At 61.7% G+C, this 25,871-nt stretch overlaps 1 protein-coding gene across 2 annotated transcripts in view; it reads left to right on the top strand.

Moving 5' to 3' along the window:
- Nucleotides 1-25,755, top strand: part of CPAMD8 (C3 and PZP like alpha-2-macroglobulin domain containing 8) — a 67,036-nt gene extending 41,281 nt beyond the window's left edge. The window contains exons 21-42 of one of the 2 annotated variants that reach the window (XR_014795168.1): nucleotides 211-364; nucleotides 746-876; nucleotides 1,697-1,748; nucleotides 4,149-4,447; nucleotides 5,062-5,287; nucleotides 7,210-7,386; nucleotides 8,946-9,027; nucleotides 11,154-11,310; nucleotides 11,401-11,475; nucleotides 12,193-12,358; nucleotides 13,338-13,424; nucleotides 13,516-13,652; nucleotides 13,790-13,945; nucleotides 14,052-14,114; nucleotides 14,736-14,926; nucleotides 15,503-15,590; nucleotides 16,534-16,608; nucleotides 17,598-17,703; nucleotides 17,830-17,940; nucleotides 18,817-19,026; nucleotides 20,216-20,325; nucleotides 24,752-25,755. Coding sequence is in view for 1 of the 2 variants with exons in the window: in XM_084885805.1 (XP_084741931.1) it covers nucleotides 211-364; nucleotides 746-876; nucleotides 1,697-1,748; nucleotides 4,149-4,447; nucleotides 5,062-5,287; nucleotides 7,210-7,386; nucleotides 8,946-9,027; nucleotides 11,154-11,310; nucleotides 11,401-11,475; nucleotides 12,193-12,358; nucleotides 13,338-13,424; nucleotides 13,516-13,652; nucleotides 13,790-13,945; nucleotides 14,052-14,114; nucleotides 14,736-14,926; nucleotides 15,503-15,590; nucleotides 16,534-16,608; nucleotides 17,598-17,703; nucleotides 17,830-17,940; nucleotides 18,817-19,026; nucleotides 20,211-20,325; nucleotides 24,752-24,773 (2,880 nt within the window). In the remaining variant the exon portion in view is untranslated. Of the gene's footprint in view, nucleotides 1-210; nucleotides 365-745; nucleotides 877-1,696; nucleotides 1,749-4,148; nucleotides 4,448-5,061; nucleotides 5,288-7,209; nucleotides 7,387-8,945; nucleotides 9,028-11,153; nucleotides 11,311-11,400; nucleotides 11,476-12,192; nucleotides 12,359-13,337; nucleotides 13,425-13,515; nucleotides 13,653-13,789; nucleotides 13,946-14,051; nucleotides 14,115-14,735; nucleotides 14,927-15,502; nucleotides 15,591-16,533; nucleotides 16,609-17,597; nucleotides 17,704-17,829; nucleotides 17,941-18,816; nucleotides 19,027-20,210; nucleotides 20,326-24,751 lie in introns of both variants that reach the window. The other variant, XM_084885805.1, reaches the window with a different exon arrangement.
- Nucleotides 25,756-25,871: the final 116 nt, after the last annotated feature.

Raw genomic sequence — 25,871 nt, 5'->3', positions numbered from 1 at the left:
TGAGGGGGAGCCAGACCCGTGGAGGCGGGAGCAGAGGGGCAAGGGGCTCCCCGCAGGACACTGCGAGTGTGGGTTCTGGTTAGCACTGGGAAGGGGGCTTCCCGGGAGGGCACGGCTTTCGGGGAGGGCTGGCAGGCCGAGGGCGGCGGCGGTGGGAGGGGGTGTGCTGGGAGCCGCACACACCGGGCACCATGAGCCGCCCCCCCGCAGGTGTACGTGAAGATCTCCATTCCCAAGGGCACCCGGTTTGTGGGGCATCCTAGCAGGCGCCACCTGACCAGGAAGATGTGCGTGGCCCCCGGGGAGACGGTGCCTCTCTGGGTGGTCCTGGCCTTCGGCGACCTGGGGCTCAGCAACATCACCGGTGAGGAAGGCCCTGTTCTCTGGCACCCCCTCCAGGCCGCCCCGGGAGGAGGGCCCGCCCTGAAGGGCAGGACAGCAGCTGGGGAGGCAGGCCGGAGGGAATAGTCTGCACATGGGGGAGGCGGTCCCCGAGGGTGGGGCTTGAGGCCTTACCTGCTAGAGCCGGTTCTTAAGGTGCCAAACCACTGTAGCACACACGTGTGCTCGCATGCATGTACAAATGCACACACATGCATGCAGAGACATAAGGGCATATGTGCACACACAACGTGCAGCTTTCACGTGTGCGTGCACGCACACACATACATGTGCATATATGCCCCCAAGGGGGACAGGACAGCTCCCTGCTCCCAGAGCAGCTCTGAGCACACACTCTCTGCAGCCAAAGTCCTGGCTTACGGAGAGACCAGCTGCTGCCGGGACGGGAAGCCCAGCAGACACGCGGAGGAGAGCTACGCCGACAGGAGGGTCCCCGCCGGGCGGGACCACCTCACACGCAGCGTGGTCGTCGAGGTGAGCCCACACCCTCGCCCAGGGCACTTGGCCGGGCGCCGATCCCTAGGAATCCCCTGGTTTCTTTCCGCAGGGGCCTGGGGCCCTTGGGGCCTTGGGGCAGGCGAGGGGCTTCCTTGCCAGGAGACTGCAGCATCTGGCCCCTCTCCCTGGCACAGAGCAGGCCGAGGCCAATCGGCCTGGGATTCTCTGGGAAAGTGGCCCCCACTTACTAGTTTTGTGGAATAAAAGGTGTTGAGAGTCCCACGGGGCTGTGCTGGTCACACCAAACCCTGAGGGGCATGCTGTTGGGTTCAGTTCTGGTGCCTCCTGTCAAGCTGTCTTCTGCCTCTTGGGAGATGTCTGGGTGGGGGGGGGGGGTGCGCAGAGCAGGAGCACGGGTGGAAGAGACAGGAGACGGGGGATGCTTGGGACAGACGGGGGGCGGGGGGGGGTGGAGACCCTGTCCCTGGCAGACACAGGCACCCCCTTCTGGGTGCTGAAGGACATCGGTGGGGCCTTAGGGCATGGCGGCCTTCAAGTCAGAGCGGTCCCCACCCTGAGAGGGCCGCTGGCTGGGAGCCGGTGGAAGAGGATGGCCAGGAGGGCAAGTGAGGGTGCGGGGAGCATGACAAGTCCAGCATTGGTTGGTGAGTTTGATTAGAGCCCAGGGAAGGGAGTGGAGCCTCAGTTTCCCTACCTGCGCCCGGGAGGTGGGCAGCCCAGTGTCGCTGTGAAGTTGGCATCACCCTGCAGTGTCCAGAGCTGGAGCCGCTGCCCTGGGAGGGCAGTTGCACCCTGACTGCCACCTGACACGGTTTTCCCCGTTTCTCCGTTTCAGCCCGAAGGAGCTCCCCGCTCGTACACCTACAGCGCTTTCTTCTGTCCCAACGGTGAGTCCCAGGCCCCCCCTGCAGCTCTGGCTCTTCCCCCTGCAGGGTTGCAGCTCTCCAGCCTGTAAGCGGCACCCACCCTGCTGGGGCTGAGGACCCAGCAGCAGAGAACCGGGATGTTCTGTCTGGGACAACCATAGGCTGGGGTGAGGGCTGGGCACTGGGGCACAGGAAGTGAGTGTACACCATTGCGGACTGTAGATGCCAACGAGAGGCGTGACGGTGGGCAGGAGCAGAGCCCGGGGTCCGGGGAAGGGGTACTGAGTGACACTGAGGAATTGGGGAGACCAGACCTTGGCGCAGCAGAGGAGGACGTGGGAAATTAAAGTGAGTTCCGGAAGGTGGGGTCTGGGGTCGACTCCCCTTAAGTTAGCGTTATGCCTGCCCGTGAACAGGAAATGGAGCAGAGGGTGCCCCGTGGGTGGAGCGGCCGGAGAAGGGCCACTCCTCCGCCGTGGCGGAGTGAGGGAGATGCTGGTGAGCCTGGGCTGCCCGGGGGCAGTCTGTCCTGATCCTGCCTGAGAAGCCGACCAGCCTGGAGCTCGGGCCGGGCTGGGCTCCGGGCAGTCACCGGGGGGCTTTGCAGGAGACGGAGCTGAGGGTCTGGGTCCTTGGGTGATTCCAGCCCTCAGTGAAAGACCTTCCCGTTGCCCAGGCGTTTGGCGGGAAGATGTATTCTGAGTACCAGTCCCTAACGGTCCTATGCTCGCCAGGGCTGTGCCTCCCACTCCGGGGCTTGTCTTTCCATTCTCTTATTCGTGTCTTTCGGAGAGCAGGCGTTTTTTGTTTGTTTGTTTGTTTTTTGATGAGGTCCAATTTATCAGTTTTTCTTTTTGGGGATTTTTGTTGTTGTTGTTGCATCTAAGAAATCTTTGCCAAATCCTACATTTTCTTTTCAAAGCTTTACAGTTTTAGGTTTGACATTTATAAAATGGCTATGACCCATTTTGGTTAATTTTTGGAGACCATCAAGATATGGATCGAAGTTAATTTTTCTGCATCTGGATAGCCAGCACCCTTTCTTTTCTCCTTTCTTTCTTAGGGAGAAGGAGGCGGGGGGGGGGGGGGGGAGAAGGAGAGAGAGAGAAACCTATTTGTTGTTCCATTTATTGATGGAATAAATAAATGGAATTGATGGAATAAATAAATTTATTGATGGAATAAATTGATGGAATCATTGGTTGATTTTTGCATATGCTCTGACCAGGGATTGAACCCACAACGTTGGCATATCTGGGTGACGCTCTAACCCACTGAGCTACCGGCCAGAACTCTAGCACCATTTCTTGAAAAGACTTTTCTTTCTCTGTGCGATTGCCTTCATAGCTTTGTTGAGTCAGTTTATACATGTGTGTGTCCATTTCTGGACTCCCTGTTCTGTTCCATTGGGGATTTGCCTATGTTGACAGCAAAGCTACACTGTTGTGATTCCTGTAGCTTTATTTATTTATTTTTTGAGAATTAAAAAATATATATATATTTTTTGCCCTAGCTGGTTTGGCTCAGTGGATAAGAGCATCAGCCTGTGGACTGAAAGGTCCCAGGCTCGATTCTGGTTAAGGGCACATGCCCAGGTTGCACATGCCCCTGCAGGAGGCAGCTGATCAATGATTTTCTCTCATCATTGATGTTTCTATCTCTCTCTCCCTTCCTCTCTGAAATCAATAAAAATGTTGATTTTTATTTTATTTTATTGACAATGATGAAAGAATCATTGATCCGCTGCCTCCTGCCTGCCCCCTACCCGGGGAGGGGATTGCAACCCAGGTATGTGCCCTGACCGGGAATCAAACCATGACTTCCTGGTTCACAGGACAATGGTCAACCACTGAGCCACACCAGCCGGGCTATTCCTGTAGCTTTAGAGTCTCAGTGTCATATGGGACGAGTCCTCCACCTTGATTCTTTCTTATCAAAGTTGTTTTGGGGCTGGCTTTAGCTCAGCGGTTCCTTCGTCTGGTGGTTCCTTATCGCACTCGCCTCAAAGTTGTTTTGCTTCTTCTAGGTCTTGCATTTCCATGTAGAATCAGCTTTGCAACCCTGCTGGGATTTTGTTGGGATGGATATCACATCTGTAGGTTAATATCTCGAAATACTGTCTTCAGACCCACGAACGTATCAGGCCCCCCACTGACTTGGGTCCTCGTTAGTGTCAGCAGCATTTTCAGTCCCCAGCGCACAGGTCTTGGGCATCTCTGTAGGAAGCGCCCCCGGGAGCACTTCCTTCCTGTGCTCCTGGACAGGCCGCCGTTAGCCAGCAGCAGCCACGCCTCTGCAGCTGCTGGCTGAGCCGCAGTGAGACCCACCCCGCCTGGTCCCCGTGCCCAGCGCCAGGAGCAGGCCCGGGGAGGCGGGGCCTTCGGGCCACCCACAAGGCCCCTCTTCCTCTCCTCCCTCCAGAGAGGGTCCACATCTCCACGCCCAACAAGTACGAGTTCCAGTACGTGCGGCGGCCGCCGCGCCTCACTCGCCTCGACCTGGCCGTGCGGGCCCACAACGACGCCCGCGTGGCCCTGGCGCCCGGGCCCCGGGACTCGGCGGGCATGATCGAGGTCGTCCTGGGGGGACACCAGAACACCAGGTCCTGGATCTCCACCGGCAAGATGGGCGAGCCCGTGGCCAGTGCCCCCACAGCCAGGATCCTCTCCTGGGATGAGTTCCGGACGTTCTGGATCAGCTGGCGCGGCGGGCTCATCCAGGCACGGCGGGGCTGGGCGGGGCGGGGCTGGGCGGGGCTGGGCTGGGCGGGGCGGGGCGGGGCTGGGCGGGGCTGGGCTGGCCGGGCGCGGGACCCTCGTGGCTCTTTGACATGGACGGCTTCCTGCTCTGTGTCTGGCTCTGAGGAGGGACGGGGAGGAGGGAGGATAGACACAGGGCGGCACCTCACGTTGCTCACAGTCTCCCTGGCGTTGTGAGAGCTATGGCAGAGAGAGTGCCTGGGGACCTGGGAGCTGAGTGGTGGTGGTGGTGGTGGTGGGGGCGGTTAGGGAGAAGGAAAGTGGGTGTGAAAAGGGGGCTCAGAGTACTTTCTGGTCCAAGGAGAGGGGCCGTAGGAAAGGAACAGCTGGCACAGCTTCCTGGAGGAGGGATATGGCCACCTGGGCAAACCAGAGTGAAGGATGTTCCTGGCAGAGGGAACAGCGTGTGCAAAGGCCCAGGGGTTCCAGGGCGCCTGGAGATGCCATGCTGCGTCTCTGCTGGCCATTCAGTGGATAGGAGAACCTCTGGTGCCCCTGACCTTGGCCCCGTAGCCAGTGTCACTGCTGCCGGAGCTTCCTTCCAGCCTCGAGCGGCCTCGGCCTCCCTTTTCCAGGTCGGCTATGGCCCAGAGCCCTCCAACGAGTCTGTCATCGTGGCCTGCGCCCTCCCCAAGGCCCCCGACGTCCAGTTCCTCGGCTTCTCCACGGGCTGGGGCTCCGCGGGCGAGTTCCGCGTCTGGAGGAAGATGGAGGCGGACGAGAGCTATAGCGAGGCCTTCACCCTGGGCGTCCCGCACGGCGCCATCCCCGGCTCCGCGCGGGCGGCCGCCTCGCTCATCGGTGTGTCTGCTCCGCAGCCTGGCCGGGCGGGCGGGCTGTGGTCCTTCCTCAGGCGCAGGTCCCACTGGGCTTTGCTGGGAACCTGTGGCCACACCCTCCCCCCCTCTCCTGACAAGTAGTTTCTAGAGTCTTCTCCGTGCGGGGCTCTGGGGACAGCCCCAGAGATGACCCCACCCCTACCCGTGAGGCGCTCCTTGTCTGGCCGAGAAGGCAGGCCTAACCTTCCCGGTCCAAGCCCCGTGCAGGGCGGGCCCAAGGGGCAGGTGAGAGACTCCAGTGGGCAATGGAGCTGGGTGATGTGCAAAGAAGGCCAGACGGCCGGCTGAAACCAGCCAGGTGCAGGGTGGGGAGAGGGGTCCTGTGGGAGGGCAGGCATCGAGGACGTTGGCTGGACAGGGGCGAGAGGCTGGGACCAGGGGTCTCTAGGGCCGTGGAGTGTCCTCTGTAGCTCAGGCAGGGAAGTGGGGAGCAGCACATGTTGGGAGCTGGAAGGGTGGGGAGGGGGAGAGGCCAGGAGGGGCAGACAGACCTGATGGAGGGGTCTCAGGTCTCTGACATCAGAGAGTGGAAGCCCTGGGGCTCAGGGAAGCTGGTGGTTGTGGCTGGATCAGAAGATACTGGAGTTGATGGTTTCTGAAGTACAAGGTTAAGTTAGAGGTGGCTGAGGGGGGTGGGCGGTTAGTGGCTCGAATGGGGGTGAAGGGCACTGGGGAGGAGGCAAGTGGGCCGAGGTGGAGAGGAGGAGAAGGCTGGCCCCGTGTGCCAGTGCTGTCAGCACAATAGGGCAGAGGGCAGAGAAGTGGGGAACTCAGGGGGGGTCGACGAGAGAGTAGCCAGGAAGCCCCCCCCGCCCCCCAATGGGAGGAGGAAAGGCCAAGGAAGGAGAGGAGGTGCGGTCAGGGGACAGTGGAATTCTGGAGGGCCCATCAGCAATTTGGGGGACAGAGAGGCCAAGAAGAGGAAGACACAGTGTTGAAGGGATGAGAATAAGGACCAGACATAAAAGAAAAAATATGTAAAAAATGCACCAACAAAGCCACCCATGTATGGAAACTTCCATTAAAAATCTAATGCTGCCCTGGCCGTGTGGCACAGCTGGTTAGAGCAGCATCCCCAGAAGCCAAAGCTGTGGGTTCCATCAGTCAGGGCACATACTGGCTGGTGTGGCTCAGTGGTTGAACGTTGAACTATGAACCAGGAGGTCATGATTCAATCCTGGTCAGGGCACATACCTGGGCTTCAGGCTCGATCCCCAATAGGGAACATGCATCAGGGAGCTGATCAATGATTCTTTCTCATCATTGATGTTTCTATCTCTCTTCCTCTCTCTGAAAACAGTAAAAGCATATTTTAAAAAAAGAATCAACCAATGAATGCATAAATCAGTGGAACAATAAGTTGATGTTTCTCTAGCTCTCTCTCTCCTTTCCTCTCTCTCTATAAAATAAATTTTTAAAAAATCCAAATACTCATGATTAGGGAGAAAAAAAATCACATTTTTTATTAAAAGGTTGGAAAAAATATTTAGAATGATTTAGAATTCTAAATTCTAAATGGCTGTATTGATGCATTATCATTTGTGAGGTGCAGCAAAATCATACTTTGAGGGAAATTCATAGCCTTGAATGTACCTGTTTAAAAAGCCAAAAAGCAAAAAGCATTTAGCACAATGAAAAGGCAGAGAAAGAACACTTGAGTTCAAGCTAAGGGAGGTGTGTATGAGGTGGCCACCAGAGCTGGTAGGCCAGGTGGGCTGCCTGGACAGTGTGCAGTCCAGTTTCAAATGGCAGCGCCTGCATTCAGAGATGGGGGTGGCCACTGTGAGGCCAGAGGTGGGCTCCCACCTCTGCAAAGCTTCCCAAAGACAGAGAGGACCCTGGGCAAGGCCGGCCTCCAGCCCGCCCTCTTTCCCTTCTCCCCAGGAGACGTCATGGGGCCCACCCTGAACCACCTCAGCAGCCTCCTGCGGCTGCCCTCTGGCTGCGGAGAGCAAAACATGATCCACTTTGCGCCCAACGTCTTCGTCCTGAAGTATCTTCAGAAAACCCGGCAGCTCAGCCCCGAAGTGGAGAGGGAGACTACTGATTACCTGGTCCAAGGTACTGGGGGATCTGCTGAGGTGGAGGGGGCGGGGAGGAAGGCAGCCATGACTGCTGGGGCGGCCCACAGGCCAGGCACAGTAGATGGGGGGAGGAAAGGAAGTGGGTGAATGAGGCCACTCCGGGTGGCCTGATGGGCCACTGTCAGCAGGAGCTGGGGCCACACCTGTGAGGTCACGGCTCTGAGTGCTGGTAGTCAGCTGTGGGGGAAGGAACGGCATCTTTTAAAAATGTAGATTTTTTTTAACCAACAAGAGCAATATAATCCTACCTAATAAAGAGGTAATATGCAAATTGACCATCACTCCAACACACAAAGATGGCCGCCCCCGTGAGGTCAAAGATGACCGCCCCCCTGTGGATACAAGATGGCCGCAACAAGATGGCCTGCAGGGGAGGGAAGTTGGGAGGGACCAGGCCTGCAAGGGAGGGCAGTTGGGGGCAATCAGATCTGCAGGGGAGGGCAGTTGGATCTACTGGGATCAGGCCTAAATGGGTCCCAGATTGGAGAGGGTGCAGGCTGGGCTGAGGGATACATTCTTCCTGCCGGGCCCCCCAACCCCCAATGCACAAATTTTGTGCACCGGGCCTCTAGAAATATTATAAAACACATTTAGAATAGAAAAATGGAAGGCGTATAAAACGTCGGAGTTGGATCCGGTTTACTTTCCTGCCTCAGTAGCACAGACAAGCTTCTGCTCTTGGCGCTCTGACTACGGCACCCCCAGCGTGTGCCCGCCCTGCGCTGTGTGTGCAAGAGTGGCCCCTGCGCTGGGGACGCTGGGTCCTGTCGCCTCCCATCGCTGTGTAGAGGGACCCGATGTGTGTGTTGATGGGCACTGGGGCAGTCCCCGCTCGGGACTTCCAGGATGGTGCTGCCACGCACTGCCCCGGTCCTGGGCTGCGTAAAGACACGTCTGAATATCGCTGGAGTGGACTTTCTGCGTCTCATGACCTGTTCAGCTTGTAATCGCGTTCAAGGCTTGCACTGCCCACCCATGCCCCCTGCTGGCCTCACAACAAGACCAAATGCCCAGCCGAGACCGGTTTGGCTCAGTGGATAGAGCATTGGCCTGTGGACTGAAAGGTCCCAGGTTCAATTCTGGTCAAGGGCATGTACCTTGGTTGCGAGCACATCCCCAGTAAGGGGTGTGCAGGAGGCAGCTGATTGATGATTCTCTCTTCTCTCTCATCGATGTTTCTAACTCTCTATCCCTCTCTTTTCCTCTCTGTAAAAAAAAAAAAAAAAGACCAACTGCCCAGCTCGGAGGCCCCGTAGTTGCCTGACCTCCCCCCTCCCTCCCTCCTGCCCCCCATTGCTCTCCTGCTCTGGTCCCTGTGGCGCCTCCATCGGGTGGAGCAGTCCCCACCCCAGGGGACAGAGGGCGTCGCCTCGAGATGGTGCTCATTAGCCAGCCCTGCTGTGCCAGGGGCAGTTTCGCGGACCCCAGGTGTGGCTGTGGCATGGGTTGTGGCTCCCAGGCTGGGATGTGGGCCGGCCGGCCGGGGCCAGGCCGTTCAGCACGGATGCCAGCACCTCTGCTCACCCCACCCCGCAGGCTACCAGCGGCAGCTGACCTACAGACGCCGGGATGGCTCCTACAGTGCTTTCGGGGAGCGGGACGCCTCGGGGAGCATGTGGTGAGTCCCACGCCCAGCGCTGCCACAGAGGCCATCGCCCAGCACCGCGAGGCCAGGACTCGGGGCCTGACCCCAGGGTGACAAGGAGCCTGCCTGGGAGGTGGAGACTCTGCCTGGCCCTGGGTGCGGGGGGGGGGGGGGGGGGGGGTGGCCTCAGCCCCTGGGACCCGGAGCCCCCTTCTCTGGCCTTTTGGGAACAGGCCCGGGCGCTCTGGGCCTCCTTCGGGCCCACTGGTCCTGAGGATGGGGACCCCGAGCAGGAAGGGGTGGCTGGAGAGGTCTGGGTCGGAGTGCTCGGGAGGCGTGGCCTGGCATCCGGTTTCCCTGGCAAGGGGCCCCCTCTGACTTTTGGGGTGGCCAGGGCAGGCCTGGTGTGAGCTGAGCACACCTGGGTCTTGTTCCCTAGGACCCTCAGGCCACGACAGTTTGTGGGTTTGCCTCGGCCACTTGGGGCTCACAGACACTGTAGGGCACCCCCTACGGTCCCCAGGGCCCTCCTCCCACAGCACAGCCCGGCGGCACCGGCAGCGGCTGTGGGTGTGGAGACCGCCCTGTCCTTCAGCCGACCTCGGCCACCGCACAGCCGCGGCCACGGCACAGCCGCAGTGCCCGGGGCCGGGGGAGTGGGACACGCCCGGCTGAGCCCTGGTGACAGTGCCACTCCCGTGGCTCCGGAAGGCCCGCCGCGCCTGGTGGCCTGCCCACCCTCCCAGCCCCCAGCCGTCTGTCTGCTGCCCCAGTTTTGTGGCCCTTGGTGCAAGGCCACGGCAACTCCACCCCCCGATGGCCAAAGCCATTGATGCGTTCTTCAAAAGCTGGCCAAGCCCCAGCAGCCCCGAGCCTCTGCCGGTGAGAAACAGAGAGCCGTGACCGTTTACGCACCCTCCCGCCGTGGACACGCACGCAGAGCAGGCGAGACCAGGTGCCCTGGGGTGGTGGCGTGAGGCTCCGAGGCTTCTCCCTCCTCCCTCCTGGGAAGAGCCTTTCTGATGAGGCTGCAGGGAGCACAGGCGGCGGCAGCAGCCTCCCCTGGAGCTGGGAAAACGGGCTGTGTCTCTTGTGAGCTGTGTGGCCTTAGGCAGGATGCCCAGCCTCTCTGAGCCTGTTTCCTCAGGATACACCCAGGACCGGGATCCGAGAAACCATGGGATAGTTCGACCCGTGGTCGTCGAACTGTGGCTCACGAGCCACATGCGGCTCTTTGGCCCCTTGAGTGTGGCTCTTCCACTAAATACCACGGCCTGGGCGAGTCTATTTAGAAGAAGTTTAAGTTTAAAAAACGGGGCTCTCCAAAGAAATTTCAATCGTTGTCCTGTTGATATTTGGCTCTGTGGACTGATGAGTTTGCCGACCAAGGATGTGGGTGGGCGTGCTCAGCACAGAGCTGGGTGTCCATCGGACGGACAATCTCGCAGGGGTCGGCAACCTTTAAGACATAAAGAGCCACTTGGACCTGTTTTCGAAGGAAAAAAAACACACCTGGGAGCCGCAAAACCATTGCGACATTTAAAACAAATATAACACTGCATATATTGTTTCTTACCTTAATGCTATATACCGGATCGTGCAGAAAAAGGATTTTTTCACTTAACAAAAAGAGCCGTATGTGGCTCCGGAGCCGCAGGTTGCCGACACCTGTCTTAGTGCTTCTCCCTAAATACTTGACTAGCAGGATCCAGCCTTCAAGCCTTAAAACTCAGGATCAGTTACAGAAGGTTTCCTGTGTATCCACGCATTCATTGCATGTTCATTCATTCGTTCATTCATTCATTCATTCATTCGTTTGTTCACTTGTTCCTGTAGGGGGCGCTCCTTTGTGCCGGGCCACTTTCTTAGTTGTGCCATGGATGCACATGGCAGGGGAAGGTGGGACTGGACCAGTGTGTAGGAGGCGTGGGTGCTAGAGAGAGGGTCTGGCAAGGAGCCTGGGCTCCACCCCTGGGCCAGCTGGGTGCCCGCACACTCCTCTGGGTGCCCTCCGCGGCCCTGGAGGGGCAGACTGAACTCGCCTGCCTGACAGAGGAGGAGGTGGAGGCTCAGGGTGATTGGGGAGCATCCCCCAGCCCCTCAGCGGGCACCGGGAGGCGGCCGTTCTGTAACTCCCGGCTCCTCGGGTCCTGTTTCAGGCTCACGGCCTTTGTGCTGAAGTCCTTCTCCCAGGCGCGGAGTTTCATCTTCATCGACCCCCGGGAGCTGGCGGCCGCCAAGGGCTGGATCGTGCGGCAGCAGCAGGCGGACGGCTCCTTCCCAGCCGTAGGCAGCATCCTGAACAAGGACATCCAGGTGAGCCGCCCTGCCTGCTCCCGGTGCCCAGTGCCGCTGTGCGGGGAGGGCGGCCCCTCAGGCTCGGAGTGAGGCCGAGTCCTCTTGCAGGGCGGGGTCCACGGCACGGTTCCGCTGACGGCCTACGTGGTGGCTGCGCTTCTGGAGACGGATGCGGCCTCGGAGGTGAGCACCGGGGCCTGAGAGGCCGGCGGGAGGAATGAGCGAGCGGTTTGCCCTGCAGGCCTGAGCGGGCCGGGCCCGGGGTCTGGGTCCCCTCTCTGTGTGCCATCGTCCCTGGCACCTGCCCGGGACGGTACAGGCTGCACCCCGACACCACCCCCTCGCAGCAGCTCCCACGCTCTGTCCTGGAGAGCCTGCCTCCTGCCACCTTCACACTAAAGCAGAGTCAGCTTAACTCCATGGCGCCCCCTGGTGCCCACGGGGACACATGGCTCATGTGCTAAATTCTCGTACGCTCTCCATCCCTCATTTTCCCACCGAGCCATTGTTTGGGGGGCAGTTTCCCTGAACCTCGCCCATCCCTGGGCGATAAGCTGGGTGTCCGTCCCCCAGCCCCTCACACTGGGGTGAGGTGGGCTCGCTGGAGGAGGCGACTGGTAATTCGAGGCCTTGAAGACGGGAAAAGCCGAGCGGTGGGTCTCAGGAGCCAGCTCGGGGATGAGGGGAGGTGGGTGGGGCGGCCAGCGCTCTGCCTGTGTCCCCAGAGCCTCCCTGGGCTGATCTGCTCAGACTTCATCTGGAAAATGCTGGCCCCAACTTAAAAGCCACCCAGACCCTCCCCTGGCACCAGGTGGGGGTGCTGCGTGGGGGGTGGGGCGTGTGGGGGCAGAATGATCTCTCAGGACTGCACTTTCCACCCCCTTCCACCCCCCCCTCCAGGAGGAGAGGGGTGCCATCGCCAGAGCCCAGCACTTCCTGGAGTCCAGCGTGGCCCTGGCCTCGGACCCCTACACCAGCGCCCTGACCGCCTACGCGCTGACCCTGCTCCGCAGCCCGGCGGCCCCCGGGGCCCTGCGGAGGCTGCGCAGCCTGGCCGTCACGCAGGGTAGGTGTCCCACACCTGCCGCCCCTGTGGCCACCGTGTGGGGCTGCTCACGATGCCCGGGAAACAACCGTGGGAGTGAGGAGCATCCTTTGCTCGCCCCGTTTTGTTTGCTGGGTTGCTCACTTGTTATTGCACCTCCTGGCGGTGCCATTCGATGCTGTGGATTGTGCCTGAGCATCACTGTCTTCCCCCAGGAAACAGGGAGCACTGGCCCCCAGCCCCCACCAGGGAAGGTCCCCAGCAGAGGGTCCCCCAGGCCTCCTTAAATCACCCCTGGCAGGGTGCTGGTCCTCACCCCGCCCCCATCACCCACCGGGTGAGCTCCAGGCAGCCTTTCTGCCTTCAGGGTGTCAGTCTCCCCAACTACAATGCGACTCCCCATTGTGTCCCCGGAGTGCCTGTCACTGACTGACCTGTGACCTCTGGGAATGGCCCCACACGAGTCCCCTCCCCCTACACTGCCCCCACTCCTGCTTCTCCCATATTCCCAGCAGCCACTGGGACTTAGCTTCCATTCTGGCTTTTCTGACTCAGACATCATCTGAACAGTTGTTTTCACTCTTTAAGGGGGAAAAAGTTAGAAAGCAAGACTCTGGAAGCAGCCAGCTGGCGGCTGGGTGTCTGTTTGGGACAAAATGTTCAGGATGGGGAGCGGGTGGCTGGTTTTCTCAGGGTTTGAGGGCCTTTGTCAGCTCACAGGGAAGGAGCCTTTGCCAGCGGGGAGTGACTTCATGGGACACGTCAGGGCTCAGCCAGGAGGGAGGCCCACTGGTTAGTGATGCTGCCAGGGGTACAGGAAGGCTGGGCCTGTCACGTAGTTGCCGATCTGAGACAGCCCCAAGGCCCTTCCTGTCCCAGCATCTCTGCCGGGCACCCTCCCCCCACGGCGCCCAGTCTTCCGGTCTCTTTGGAGACCACGTGCCTTGATGCCCACCTCGGGATGCCAGGATGCATGGCCCTCACCGCCCTGGCCTTGCAGACGGGGTCACCCACTGGAGCCTGGCGGGGTCCCAGGACGCGGCCAAGGACAGCTTCCTGAGCTTCAGCGACGGGGTCTCACCGGCAGGTACCGCCCGCCCTCCCCGCCGCCCGCCATGGGCCCGGGCGCCGGTCCTGGGGGCCCGGGGCCCAGCCGCCTCTCGCCTCTCCCGTTGCAGTGGTCTCGGCGGAGGTGGAGATGACGGCCTACGGCCTGCTCACCTACACGCTCCTGGGCGACGTGGCCGCCGCCCTGCCCGTGGTGAAGTGGCTGTCGCAGCAGCGGAACGCCCTGGGCGGCTTCTCCTCCACGCAGGCGAGCCGGGCGGCGGCCCAGGGCAGGGGCTCGGGTCTGGGCTGGGTCAGCGCCGTCCAGCAGGGGGCGCCGGGGAGCCGAGGGGCCGCGGGCCAGCCCGGACCCGGCGCTGAGGGCCGCCTCCCCTTCGTCCCCAGGACACCTGCGTGGCCCTGCAGGCCCTGGCAGAGTACGCCATCCTGTCCTACGCCGGCAGCGTCAACCTCACCATCTCCCTGGCCTCCACCAACCTGGACTACCAGGAGACCTTCGCGCTGCACAGGGCCAACAGGAGGCTTCTGCAGACGGCAGAGGTGAGGGGCCCGGGGCTGGGCGTGGGGGCCGCTGCCCGCCCTCCCGCCCGCCCGCCCGCCCGCCCGTGTGTGTCTGCAGGGGGATCACGGAGCCGTCTCTCCCCAGATCCCCAGCCTCCCCACCGGGCTGTTTGTGAGCGCCAAGGGAGAGGGCTGCTGCCTGCTGCAGGTGAGGGTGCTCACAGCGGCACCTGGGACCCGGGGCCCTGGAGGGGCGGGCCAGGGCTCTGAGCTCGGCATGCAGGGTGGGTATGTGAGAGGGACCCCAGGACAGACCGTCAGCGCCCCGTATGCAGCCCACCCCGCCCAGGGCAGGGCCCAATGACAGTGACCACGTGTCTTCTTTCTGGGGGGTATCGGTCCCTCCAGAAAGACCCATTTGCCTGGCTTCCCCCTGGCCCTCCCTATGGCCCTCTGTCGCCAGGTCCTGAGGGTTAGCTGAGCTCTGGGCGGGGGAAGGAGGGCCTCACGGGCTCTGGAGAGCGGTGAGAAGGCAAGTGTGCCTGGAGCCCTTCGCAGCCTCAGCCTTCCCATCTCTAGAATGGGAGCCCAGATGGCACAGTGGTCTCCGCGGAGGCAGAGAGAGGGTCCCGGAGGCGGGCAGACCTGGCTTGAGGCCTGTGAAAACGGGATGATGGTCTGTTTAAATGGAGTCACCGTAGTCCCCGGAACCGCTGCTGATGTCACTGTCATCGGCAGCCTGGCCTCTCCCGCCTGTCCCTGTCTCCCCCTCCTCCCCCCCCCCCCCCACACTCCCTGAGCCCTAAGACCGGTCTCCTCACCACCCCAGATTGACGTCACCTACAATGTGCCAGACCCGGTGGCCAAGCCGTCCTTCCAGCTGCTGGTGAGTGTCCAGGAGCCCGAGGCTGAGCGGCCCCCGGCCCCAGCCCCAGCCCCGGCCCCCTCCGCCGACGAGGACGACCCGGCGGCCGACCTGCACCACCAGGAGTACCGGGTGACCCTGGAGGTGTGCACCAGGTGAGGCCCAGCCCTGTGCCGGGTCAGGCCAGCCCCGCCCAGCGATGGCGCTGGCTACACACACCCGTGATTTGAGAGCCCAAACGGTGGCACCTGCCCTGTCCCGGGCCCTCCCCAGCCTGCCAGTGTTAGAACCCACTCTGTGTGCCACCTGGGTATGGGCTGCTCAGGCCCCAATCCTCAGGGAGCCTCCCGACCCTCCCGGGGGTGGTGGCCGCTCCGTCCCCTCGCACCCGCAGCCTGCAGCTTCTCTCCGAATGTCAGCCTCCCTCCTGTCACCAACACCCAGCACAGGGAGCAGGCCCCAGAGGCCAATGGCCGCCTCCCATGGCAAAGAAGGGGACAGGAGGTCTGGCGCCGGGAGTGACGGGGTTTCCCTCGGGCCCCGAGCCCTCAGCAAGGCCCTCTCCCTGGCCTCAGTGTCTCAGCTGTGAAATGGGCAGACGGATGATCAGCAAACCGTGTGTGTGCAGAGGGCCTGCCAGTGAGGACGGGGCAGGACGGGCGGTGGGGGCGGAGGGGGCCGTGAATCCCACCGGGGGCCTTGCACTGAGCCTGTTCTCCTCTGATCGGAAGGTGGCTGCACGCAGGGTCCTCCAACATGGCCGTCCTGGAGGTGCCCTTGCTGTCGGGCTTGCGGGCAGACGAGCAGAGCCTGGAGCAGGTGAGGCGGCTCTGGCGGGCAGAGGCCCGGGGGTCCCTGGTGGGTGGTCCTGCCCGGAGTGCCAGTTCCCAGCACTTGGTAAAATGTGTTGGCTGATGGTTTCCCCGCACCCCCACTTTCTGGACAAAGGGGCCAGTGGGAAGAGGGGGGCTCTCCCATCGGGTGAGTCTCCCACTGGGCCGCCCATGCGGTGGAGGGCTTCAGCTTTAAGAGAGACCAGTTTCATGCCCTCTTTGGGGGGGAGGGAGTGCACAAAGTGGGGGACTGTCTCGCCTGGGCCCAAGTTGGTTACAGTGTAGGGATGGGGTGATCAGGGGACTGGAAGGCGTACAAGAGGAAGGAGGAGACCAGCTCAGAGGCTCTGGGGCAGGAGTGGCTCATGACTTCCCCTTAAGAGCACATGCCTTGGTTGAGAGCTTGATCCCCAGTGTGGGGCGTGCAGGAGGCGGCCGATTAATGATTCTCTCATCATTGATGTTTCTCTCTCTCTCTCCCTCTCTCTTCCTCTCTGAAATCAATAAAAACAAACAAACAAACAAACAAACAAACTGAAAAGGGCCCCAGGCCGGGCAGGGGGCCTGGGGGAGGGTGTTGAATGGTGCGGGTGAGGCGGGAGCTGGTGACAGGGCTCAGCCAGGTCCCCAGGGACCACAGGGAGACTGGCCGGGGCTGCAGCTGGGTGTGAAGAGGCTGCAGGAAGAGGAGGCGGGGCACCGCTAGGGGACTGGACAGGGCCGCCTTGGGTGCCCGCTCCTGGGCTGGGGCGTCCGCAGGGCCTGGGGACCGCTAATGGTCATCCCCTGGACCCTGTCCCCCAGCCTCTGGGGCCCCAGCTCCCCCAGGCCTGTCTCCCACTGACCAGTGGGCCCCAAAGCGATGGGGGAGGAAGCAGGCGTTGCAGGCAGAGGGCTGGGGGAACCCTGACCTCTGGCCTCCTCACCAGCTGCTCCTGGGCCAGCACGTGGCACTGAAGAGGTACGAGGTGGCTGGACGCAGAGTTCTCTTCTACTTTGACGAGGTACTGCCAGCTGGGCGGTGGGCAGAGGCCTCCCGAGTACCCACATTGGCGAGGGCACAGCGGTCATGATCGGTGTGATTCCTCCACCTCATCCCAGGAGAAAGAACCTGGGAGAGTAAATTCAGGCCCAGCTGGTGCAGCTGATGGTGTGCCCCAGCCAGCTGGTGCTGGTGGGGAGAGTTGTGGTGGATGGAATAAAGTAACCAGCCACAAAAAGGAATGAAGCACTGACACAGGCTACAATGTGGATGCACCTCAAAAGTGTGCTAAGAGAGGACAGACACAGAAAACCACACAGTGTGTGATCCCATGTATATGAGACTAGAGGCCCGGTGCACGAATTCATGCATGGCTGGAGTCTCTGGGCCTGGCAGGCGATCGGGGCCATCTTGACTAGTCCCAATTGGGGCCGGCTGGGGAGGGAACGAGGGTGTGTCTGGCCCTCTTGCCCAGTCCTGATTGGCCAGACCCCAGCAGCAAGCTAACCTACCAGTCGGAGCATCTGCCCCCTGGTGGTCAGTGTGCATTATAGCAACTGGTGCATCGGTCGGACACTTAGCATATTATGCTTTTATTGTATAGGATCATATAGGATGTGCAGAACAGGCAGGTCCATAGAGGCAGGAAGCAGAGCGGCGGCTGCCGGGGCATGAGGGAGGGGCACAGGGCAGGGGAGGATGGGGAGTGACTGCTATGGGACAGGGTCTCCTTTAGGGTGATGAGTGCTCTGGGACTAGACAGAGGTGGTGCCACAGGACCTTGAGAAGGAACTAAATGTCACACACAGTGAGGGGGACTGGGGAGCTGAGATTTATTTCCCAGGAGGCTGAAATGGGACCAGGTTCCTGTTTCCCTCCTCCGGGGTACCCCAACATCAGCTAGTCTGGGCCCACGCTTTGGGGTGCCCAAGAGCATGGAGGCGGGAGCTCAGGCCCTGGGCTGAGTGGGCCCAGCCGAGCCTGAGCCGCCCGCCCGCCCGCTGCCCGCAGATCCCCAGCCAGTGCCTGACCTGCGTGCGGTTCCGGGCGCTCCGCCAGCACGTGGTGGGCAGGACGGCCGCGCTGCCCGTCTCCGTGTACGACTACTACGAGCCCGGTAGGCCCCTCTGCTGCTTCCCCGCACCCAGGTCCCCCAGCTCTGCTGCTCACCGTCACCCCAGCTGCCCCAGCCCGCCCCTCACCGGCACCCCAGCCCATGGTCACCCTCCCCCTTGCCCCGCAGCCTTCGAGGCCACGCGCTTCTACAACGTGAGCGCGCGCAGCCCGCTGGCCCAGGAGCTGTGCGCGGGGCCCGCCTGCAACGAGGTGGAGCGCTCCGCGGCCCCGGGCCCCGGTGAGTGCGGGGGGGGAGGGGGGGGGGAGGGGGGGGAGGGAGGAGGGGGCTGGTCTGGCAGACGGGGGTCCGTGTGGTGAGGCCGGAGCACCCCAGCCTTGTCAATGGCGCCAGTTCTGGGCTGAGCGGGGAGGGGCCCGGTGAAGTCCGGGCTGGGTGGAGAGGGTGTGCGGTCAGAGCGGCCAAGTAAGGGTCTGGGCGGGGCTGGAGGTCCCTGGGGCCTTTGGTTTTCCAAACTTTTTAGAAACATCATGAGAGAGAAACATCGATCAGCTGCCTCCTGCACCCCCCTCCCCCTACTGGGGATGTGTCCGAAACCAAGGCACATGCCCTTGACCAGAATCGAACCTGGGACCTTTCAGTTCGCAGACCAACGCTCTATCCACTGACCCACACTGGTTTCGGCTGGTTTTCCAAACTTCTTGAAATGCTTTTCATGTAAACCTTCTAAATTTTAAAATTTATTTTAGTAAGTACTATGCAAATACTTGGACGAGATTACTCTAGGTTAGGGGTGTCGAACTCAATCAGAGAAGGGGCCAAAATCTAAAATCCAGCCTAAATCGCGGGCCGAATGGTTTACTGAACAGTCATAAACTGACAATGTCATAAACTGACAGCGGAGTGCAATGATGACAGCGCGGTGCGGGCCACATTGCAAGGCCTGGTGGGCTGGATTTGGCCCGCGGGCCTTGTGTTTGACACATGTGCTCTAGGTCATGGCCCAGAGGCTCCCAGTAACGCAGTGCACCGGTCCCAGGGCCTGGAGGGTGGCCCCGCCCCAGGGACCCGCCCCCGATCCAGGCCCGTCGGTGGGAGACGCGGGCTGTGAGGATTGGGATGCCCTGGCCCTGCCCACTCTGCCCCGTCCCCCAGGCTGGTCTCCCGGCGAGCGAGGCCCCGCGGCGGACCCGAAGGAGGAGGCGACCGTCGCGCGCTGCGACTGCGCCCGGGACTGCGGCGCCCGCGGGGAGCCGGTGTGCGGCTCCGACGGCGCGGTCTACGCCAGCGCCTGCCGCCTGCGGGAGGCCGCCTGCCGCCAGGGCCGGAGGCTGGAGCCCGCGCCACCCACCCGCTGCGCCCTCGGTGAGGACCCCCGTGCACCCGGCCTCGGGGACCCTGCCCGCCCAGGAGTGCCTCACCCATCCCTGTCAGCTCTCCTCTCTCCATCTCCTCCTCCCAGCACCGCGCCTTCTCCGTATCACCTCCCCCTCCTCCCCAGTTCCTCCCCCTCCTCCCCAGCTGCTCCCCCTCCTCCCCAGCATCTGCCCCTCCTCCCCAGCTCCTCCCCCTCCTCTCCAGCATCTGCCCCTCCTCCCCAGCTCCTCCCCCTCCTCTCCAGCTCCTCCCCTCCTCCCCAGCTTCTCCCCCTTCTCCCCAGTACCTCCCCCTCCTCCCCAGCATCTGCCTCTCCTCCCCAGCATCTGCCCTTCCTCCCCAGCACCTCCCCCTCCTCCTCAGCTCCTCCCCCTCCTCCTCAGCTCCTCCCCCTGCTCCCCGGCTCCTGCCCCTCCTCCCCAGCTCCTCCTCCTCCTCCCCAGCATCTACCCCTCCTCCCCAGCATCTGCCCCTCCTCCCCGGCTCCTCCCCCTCCTCCCCAGCATCTACCCCTCCTCCCCAGCTCCTCCTCCTCCTCCCCAGCATCTGCCCCTCCTCCCCACCACCTCCTCCATTGTGTCTTGCACCACTTACTCTTATTCTCTGCTTTTCCCTCCCCTCCCCTCCCTTCTCTGTCTCTGCCTGGCTGAGTAGCCTTTGCTTCCACCTCTGGCGAGGACCTCTCTTTCCCTGTTCCTGCTTGTCTGAGCCCCCTTCCCTCTACCCCCCTCCCCCCCCCACACACACATGTCTGAGTCCCCCTCCTCCCACTTATTTCCCCTCTTCATTTCCAGGCTTCCTACTACTTTGTCCCTCACTTCCCGCCCTCCCCCACCACATAGGTCTATGTCTCTCCCTCCTGTGTCTCTCCCCCTTCCGTTCAACTTTCCCCCTTATTTGTGCCCCTCCCCCCCACCGGTTCCTTTGGCTTCCTGTCCTCCCCGTCCCCCTTCCTTAGCCTCTGGGCCTCTGCATCTCCTTCCCAGTCTTGCTAAGTCTCCTCCCTCCAACCCTGTCTGCATCTCCCCATCTCTGACCTCCGGGTCCCTTCCCCATTCCATGACCTCTCACCCCGTCTGTTGCTCTGGGCCATGCATCTCTCCTGCCCTCTGGGCTGTCTGCCATCAGTCCCCCTCCAGCACCCTGTACCTACTAAGTGCCCTTCTTTCCAGAGCAGCCGACGCCAGCCTCTGCCTATAACTACAACGATGGCCCCGTCCCCCTGGACTCCGGGCCCCTGTCAGTCAGCCCCGAGGCCATGGACTTGGAGGGGGAGGCGGAGGACAGGTGAGAGCTGGGTCTGCCCCCAACCTCCCCCCCTAGCCCTGGATCCAGGCAGAGATGGGGTGACAATGGAGGGTCAGCCTCCTGGGGTTTCCTGTCTCCCCCACCCATGTGCACCCAGTGCACAGAGAACAGCCTGTGTGCAGGGTGAGGCTGAGCGAGCCCTCCACGGGAGGCTAGACCAGGACAGACCTGTCCCTGGGACCCCCTGGGCCTGGGACCACTGTCCAAGAAAACATTCGTGCCCGGCTGGCGTGGCTCAGTGGGTGGAGCGGGAGGTCACCGGTTCCATTCCCAGTCAGGGGTCAGGGCACATGCCTGGGTTGCGGCTCCATCCCCAGTGGGGGGCGTGCAGGAGGCAGCGGGTCATTGATGCTTCTCTCTCTCCTTCTCCTTCTCTCTAAAATAAATTTTAAAAAAAAAGTATTCCAAAAGATAAAGAAAATATTCACGACACAAGGAAGGCTCTATGTAAGGGGGGATTATCAAGATAGGTAGAGGGAGTCTTGCAGTGGGGAGAGAGATTAGACCCAACTCATAATACAAGAAGTGGGGATTTGTAGCCAGGGAGCAGGGTGGCGGGTCCATGGATGGAAGATACTAAGAGGAAACAGCAGGGGCAAGGGGGAATCTGGCTAAACCAACCTCACAGGATTCTTGCTGAGGGCAGGCCGCGTTATCAGGCATTATCCCGGCGGGGGTGTGGGGGTCTGGATGGGGCTGGGGGAGGAACCTGATGAGGTGTGAGGGTGATCGGATGTGACGGTGGGGATCCTGGCTAAACAGACTAAGTGGATTATTGAAATTGGACAGAACTGAGATGAACACAGCAGTCCCAAACCAGAGAACTCGTTGAAAAAGCCGGGAGGAGCCTGAGTGGAGTTTGGTCAGGGAGAGAGCCTCTGTCACCCAGGAGAAGTGGTCAGACAGACAGCCCGGTGGGTGAGGCTGGGCGGGGCTTCTGAGCAGACGTCCTGGAGGGGGCCTATCTTTCGGGGGTGACTTACAGCAGACTCAGTGGCTGAGTGAGGTGCCAGGGGCTTGGGGCTGCTGCTCAGGCTCTGTCTCTGAGCCCCGGCTTCCTGGCAGGGAGTCTAGCCGCCCCGTACCGGCGGCAAAGGCGGCTGCTGACCCCACGCAGCAGAGCCAGCAAGAACGCTTTTCTGTCAGCAGCACCCACCGGAGTTGCAGGGCTGCGGGGGCTCATCCTCGCGCGTTCCCGAGAGCGATGAGAAGGCTGGCTTAGGGCTCCTGCGGGAGTGTTTTTGTTCTGTCCCATCTGTTCCTCCCTTCATGCTCCCTTCTGGATCAATTGAATGTTTCTTTAGAATTCCATGTTCATTCAGCGAGTGTCCTTTTAGCCTTATTTTTGTTAGCGGTAGCTCTGGGGCCGGCGGGGGAGTACCATATACCTCCTTAAACCTTTCCGTATTCTGGGGTGAATGTGGTACCACTTTGGCAAAAATGTATCACCCTTGAAGTTGTGTGTCTCTGTTTTTTTTTGTTTTGTTTTGTTTTTTAAACATATTTTATTGATTTTTTTACAGAGAGGAAGGTAGAGGGACAGAGAGCTAGAAACATCGATGAAAGAGAAACATCGACCAGCTGCCTCTTGCAACACCCCCTACCAGGGATGTGCCCGCAACCACGTACATGCCCTTGACGGGAATTGAACCTGGAACCTTTCAGTCTGCAGACCGACGCTCTATCCACTGAGCCAAACCAGTTTTGGCTGTCCCTGTTTTTTGTCCTCACCCATCCTCCAGGCTGCAGCTGCCACCTGTACATTAATTCTCCCATGTGGGCACCCCCTTCGGGTCTGCCAGCTCTCTCCAGCGCCTCCCAGGGCTCTGCTTTCACTTTTATTTTGGAGAGGAGATTTTTTTGTTCAACTTTTATTTTTTAAGATTTTATTGATTTTTTTCAGAGAGGAAGGGAGAGGGATAGAGTTAGAAATATCCATTAGCTGCCTCCTGCACGCCCCCTATTGGAGACACGCCTGCAACCAAGGTACATGCCCTTGACCGGAATCGAACCTGAGACCCTTTAGTCCGCAGGCCGACACTCTATCCACTGAGCCAAACTGGTCAGGGCTTTGTTCAACTTTTTAAAAAGTGTTTGTATTGATTTTTTAGAGAGAGAGGAAAAGAGAGGGAGAGGAATGTCAATGTGAGAGAGGAACATGGATCAGTTGCCTCCTGCACACACTCCAACCAGGGATCAAACTTGCAACCTAGCTATGTGCCCTGACTGAGAATTGAACCCAAAACCTTTTGGTGTGCCGGTGATGCTCCAACCAACTGAATCACCTGGCCAGGGCCAACCCACCCATCTTATTCCTCTGTTACCACTTTCACGTGTGCTCATTTGCAATCGAGCCTGCATGGTTTCCTCATATGTAGATTTGTGTAACTACAACCCCAGTCAAGACACAGAGCAGCTGGCGCCTCAAGGACTCCAGTTTTGTAGCCACCCTCGTCACTGCCCCCACCCCCCCTCCTCAGCCACTCATCGATTCTCCCTCTGACTTTGCCATCTCAGGAAGGCCATGTCAGCGGAGCTGTAGAGTGTGCACCCGTTTGAGATTGGCTTTCTCACCCTGCAGAGCTCCCTTTCAATCCATCGTGTGGTTTTTGTGTATCAATAGTTCCTCTTCACCGCTGCGTTGAGGCCCCCAGATAGTGTTTTGATTTGCGGGAGGAGGAGGCCTGTCCCATCACTGTGGCCCAGTAGGGTGGGTAGGGGCCTGCGGGGCTGGGCCCCCGAGGTCAGTGTTTCCCAAAGGGTGGTACGCGTACCCCCAGGGGTCCGGGAAGAGTTTGGTGGGGGTACGCGTTGCACCGGAGTTTGGTGGGGATATGCACTGCACCGTGCTTAGCTGCGCCTAATTCTACATTCTCATGAGTACGAGGGGTACTCGGCGTTACGAAAATTATAGAAGGGGTTCACATATGTCAAAAGTTTGGGAAACACTGCTAGGTGATGTGCTGCTGCCTCAGTGGGCTGGGCAGCCGCTGAGCCAGGTGCAGGCCTGTGGAGATGGAGGCCTGGGGAGGCGGAGGCCGGGGAGGCAGAGGCCTGGGAGGTGGAAGCGGAGGCCGGGGAGGCGGAGGCCTGTGGAGATGCAGGCCTGGGGAGGTGGAGGCCGGGGAGGCTGAGGCCTGGGGAGGTGGAGGCCGGGGAGGCTGAGGCCTGGGAGGTGGAGGCCTGGGAGGTGGAGGCCTGGGAGGTGGAGGCCAGGGAGGTGGAGGCCTGGGGAGGCGGAGGCCTGTGGAGATGCAGGCCTGGGGAGGTGGAGGCCTGGGGAGGTGGAGGCCTGTGGAGGTGGAGGCCGGGGAGGTGGAGGCCTGGGGAGGCGGAGGCCTGTGGAGGTGGAGGCCGGGGAGGTGGAGGCCTGGGGAGGCGGAGGCCTGTGGAGATGCAGGCCTGGGGAGGTGGAGGCCTGGGGAGGTGGAGGCCTGTGGAGGTGGAGGCCGGGGAGGTGGAGGCCTGGGGAGGCGGAGGCCTGTGGAGGTGGAGGCCGGGGAGGTGGAGGCCTGGGGAGGTGGAGGCCTGGGGAGGCGGAGGCCTGGGGAGGCTGAGGCCTGGGAGGTGGAGGCCTGGGGAGGTGGAGGCCTGGGGAGGTGGAGGCCTGGGAAGGCCGAAGCCTGCGGAGGTAGAGGCCTGGGAAGGCGGAGGCCTGTGGTGGTGGAGGCCGGGGGAGGCCTGGGGAGGCAAAGGCCTGAGGAGGCGGAGGCCTGTGGAGGTGAAGGCCGGGGAGGTGGAGGCCTGGGGAGGCCTGGGGAGGCGGAGGCCTGGGAGGTGGAGGCCTGGGGAGGCGGAGGCCTGGGGAGGCTGAGGCCTGGGAGGTGGAGGCCTGGGGAGGTGGAGGCCTGGGGAGGCGGAAGCCTGGGGAGGTGGAGGCCTGGGAGGTGGAGGCCTGGGGAGGCGGAGGCCTGGGGAGGTGGAGGCCTGGGAGGTGGAGGCCTGGGGAGGCGGAGGCCTGGGGAGGTGGAGGCCTGGGAGGTGGAGGCCTGGGGAGGTGGAGGCCTGGGGAGGCGGAGGCCTGTGGAGGTGAAGTCTGGGGAGGTGGAGGCCTGTGGAGGTGAAGTCTGGGGAGGTGGAGGCCTGTGGAGGTGAAGGCCGGGGAGGTGGAGGCCTGGGGAGGCCTGGGGAGGCGGAGGCCTGTGGTGGTGAAGGCCGGGGAGGCGGAGGCCTATGGTGGTGGAGGCCGGGGGAGGCCTGTGGTGGTGGAGGCCTGAGGAGGCAGAGGCCTGTGGAGGTGAAGGCCGGGGAGGCGGAGGCCTGTGGTGGTGGAGGCCTGAGGAGGCCTGTGGAGGCGGAGGCCTGCGGAGGCCTGTGGAGGCGGAGGCCTGCGGAGGAGGCCTGTCAGGGAAGAGCTCACAGGGCCTGGCAGCCCACAACCTTTTTCTCCTTCTCTCCCCACCAGTCAGAGCGGCTTCTCCTCCTGATGCTCAGAGCAGGACCGGATCTGGCTGCTTCCTATTCCTGTCCGCCTGCGGGAAGGAGGCCGCTGGCTGCAGCACTCCCTGATGGCCTGTGGCTGGTGGGCCGGCCCAGGTGCCCGCCTCCCATGAACCCTCTAAACCCAGCGCAGAGACCTGACTGCCCCGTGGATGCCGGGCCTCCGGGGGCCAGCCCCCGCCGCCATGGGAGGGAGGCCATGGGCGGTGGCCGGAGGCCCGTCGACCCCCAACGCCACAGCTGCAGCGGGAGCTCTGGGCCCCCAGCCTCCCCCCAGGGCCGACGCCCCCTTTCCGCGGACCAGAGCAGCTCCCGCAGCGGGACCTTCTGCTCCAGGGGGGAGGGCTGCTTCCGGGAAGACAGGACTGGATTAACCAAGGACGTGTCCGAGCTCTCTCTGGCATCTTCGAAATGAACAGCTGCCTTTCTCCAAAGTGTGAAACCTGGCCTCCCTTTGGGGAGCCCGGCGGCCCAGCACCTGTCCAGACCGGGCTTGTACCGGGATGGACGCAGCCCCCGCACTCCGCCAGTCTTGCCCCGGGGGTTTAGTCTTGGGCAGATGCACTTAGATCTTACTGCTGTCAAGGCCTCACCCCTGAACTCCATGTCCCCTGGCACCCCACCTGGGGGACCACCCCCTCCACAGCCCCAGGGAGGGGTGCCCAGCTCCACGACCCGCTGAAGCTGCAAGCTCAGACCTTCCTGCCGGGACTCCACTGGGCTCTGATTCCTTCCCGTAACCCCCTCCCACCCCACGTGGTATTTATTTCAGACCAACCCTCAGAGCAGCACAGAGTCCCTCCGGGGCCCGAGGTGGCTGCCCCGTGAGGCCTCTGTGGTGCAGCACCGGCAATGTCCCAGGTCCCTGCCCGCCCCCCTCCCTCCATCCACAAGGGACGATTCTCTAGACGAGCCCGTGTTTCACTCATCAGAGGCTGCTGGTATAATAAAAGCTCGTTTCCACGGTCACTGGCAGCCTTTTGCCTTGGGGGGGGGGGGCGGGGGTAGCCCCCAAAGTTTGAGGCCCAGTTCCCATCTGGTCCCCGGGCCTCTGTTCCTTCACCCACAGCCCAGCCTTCCAGAGC

The sequence above is a fragment of the Pipistrellus hanaki genome (genome assembly GCF_964339955.1).
Source record: "Pipistrellus hanaki genome assembly, chromosome: 5".
In the NCBI taxonomy this organism is placed as follows: Eukaryota; Metazoa; Chordata; class Mammalia; order Chiroptera; family Vespertilionidae; genus Pipistrellus; species Pipistrellus hanaki.
The sequence above is the reverse complement of the archived record's forward strand: the minus strand, read 5'-3'. Positions and strand labels throughout refer to the sequence as shown.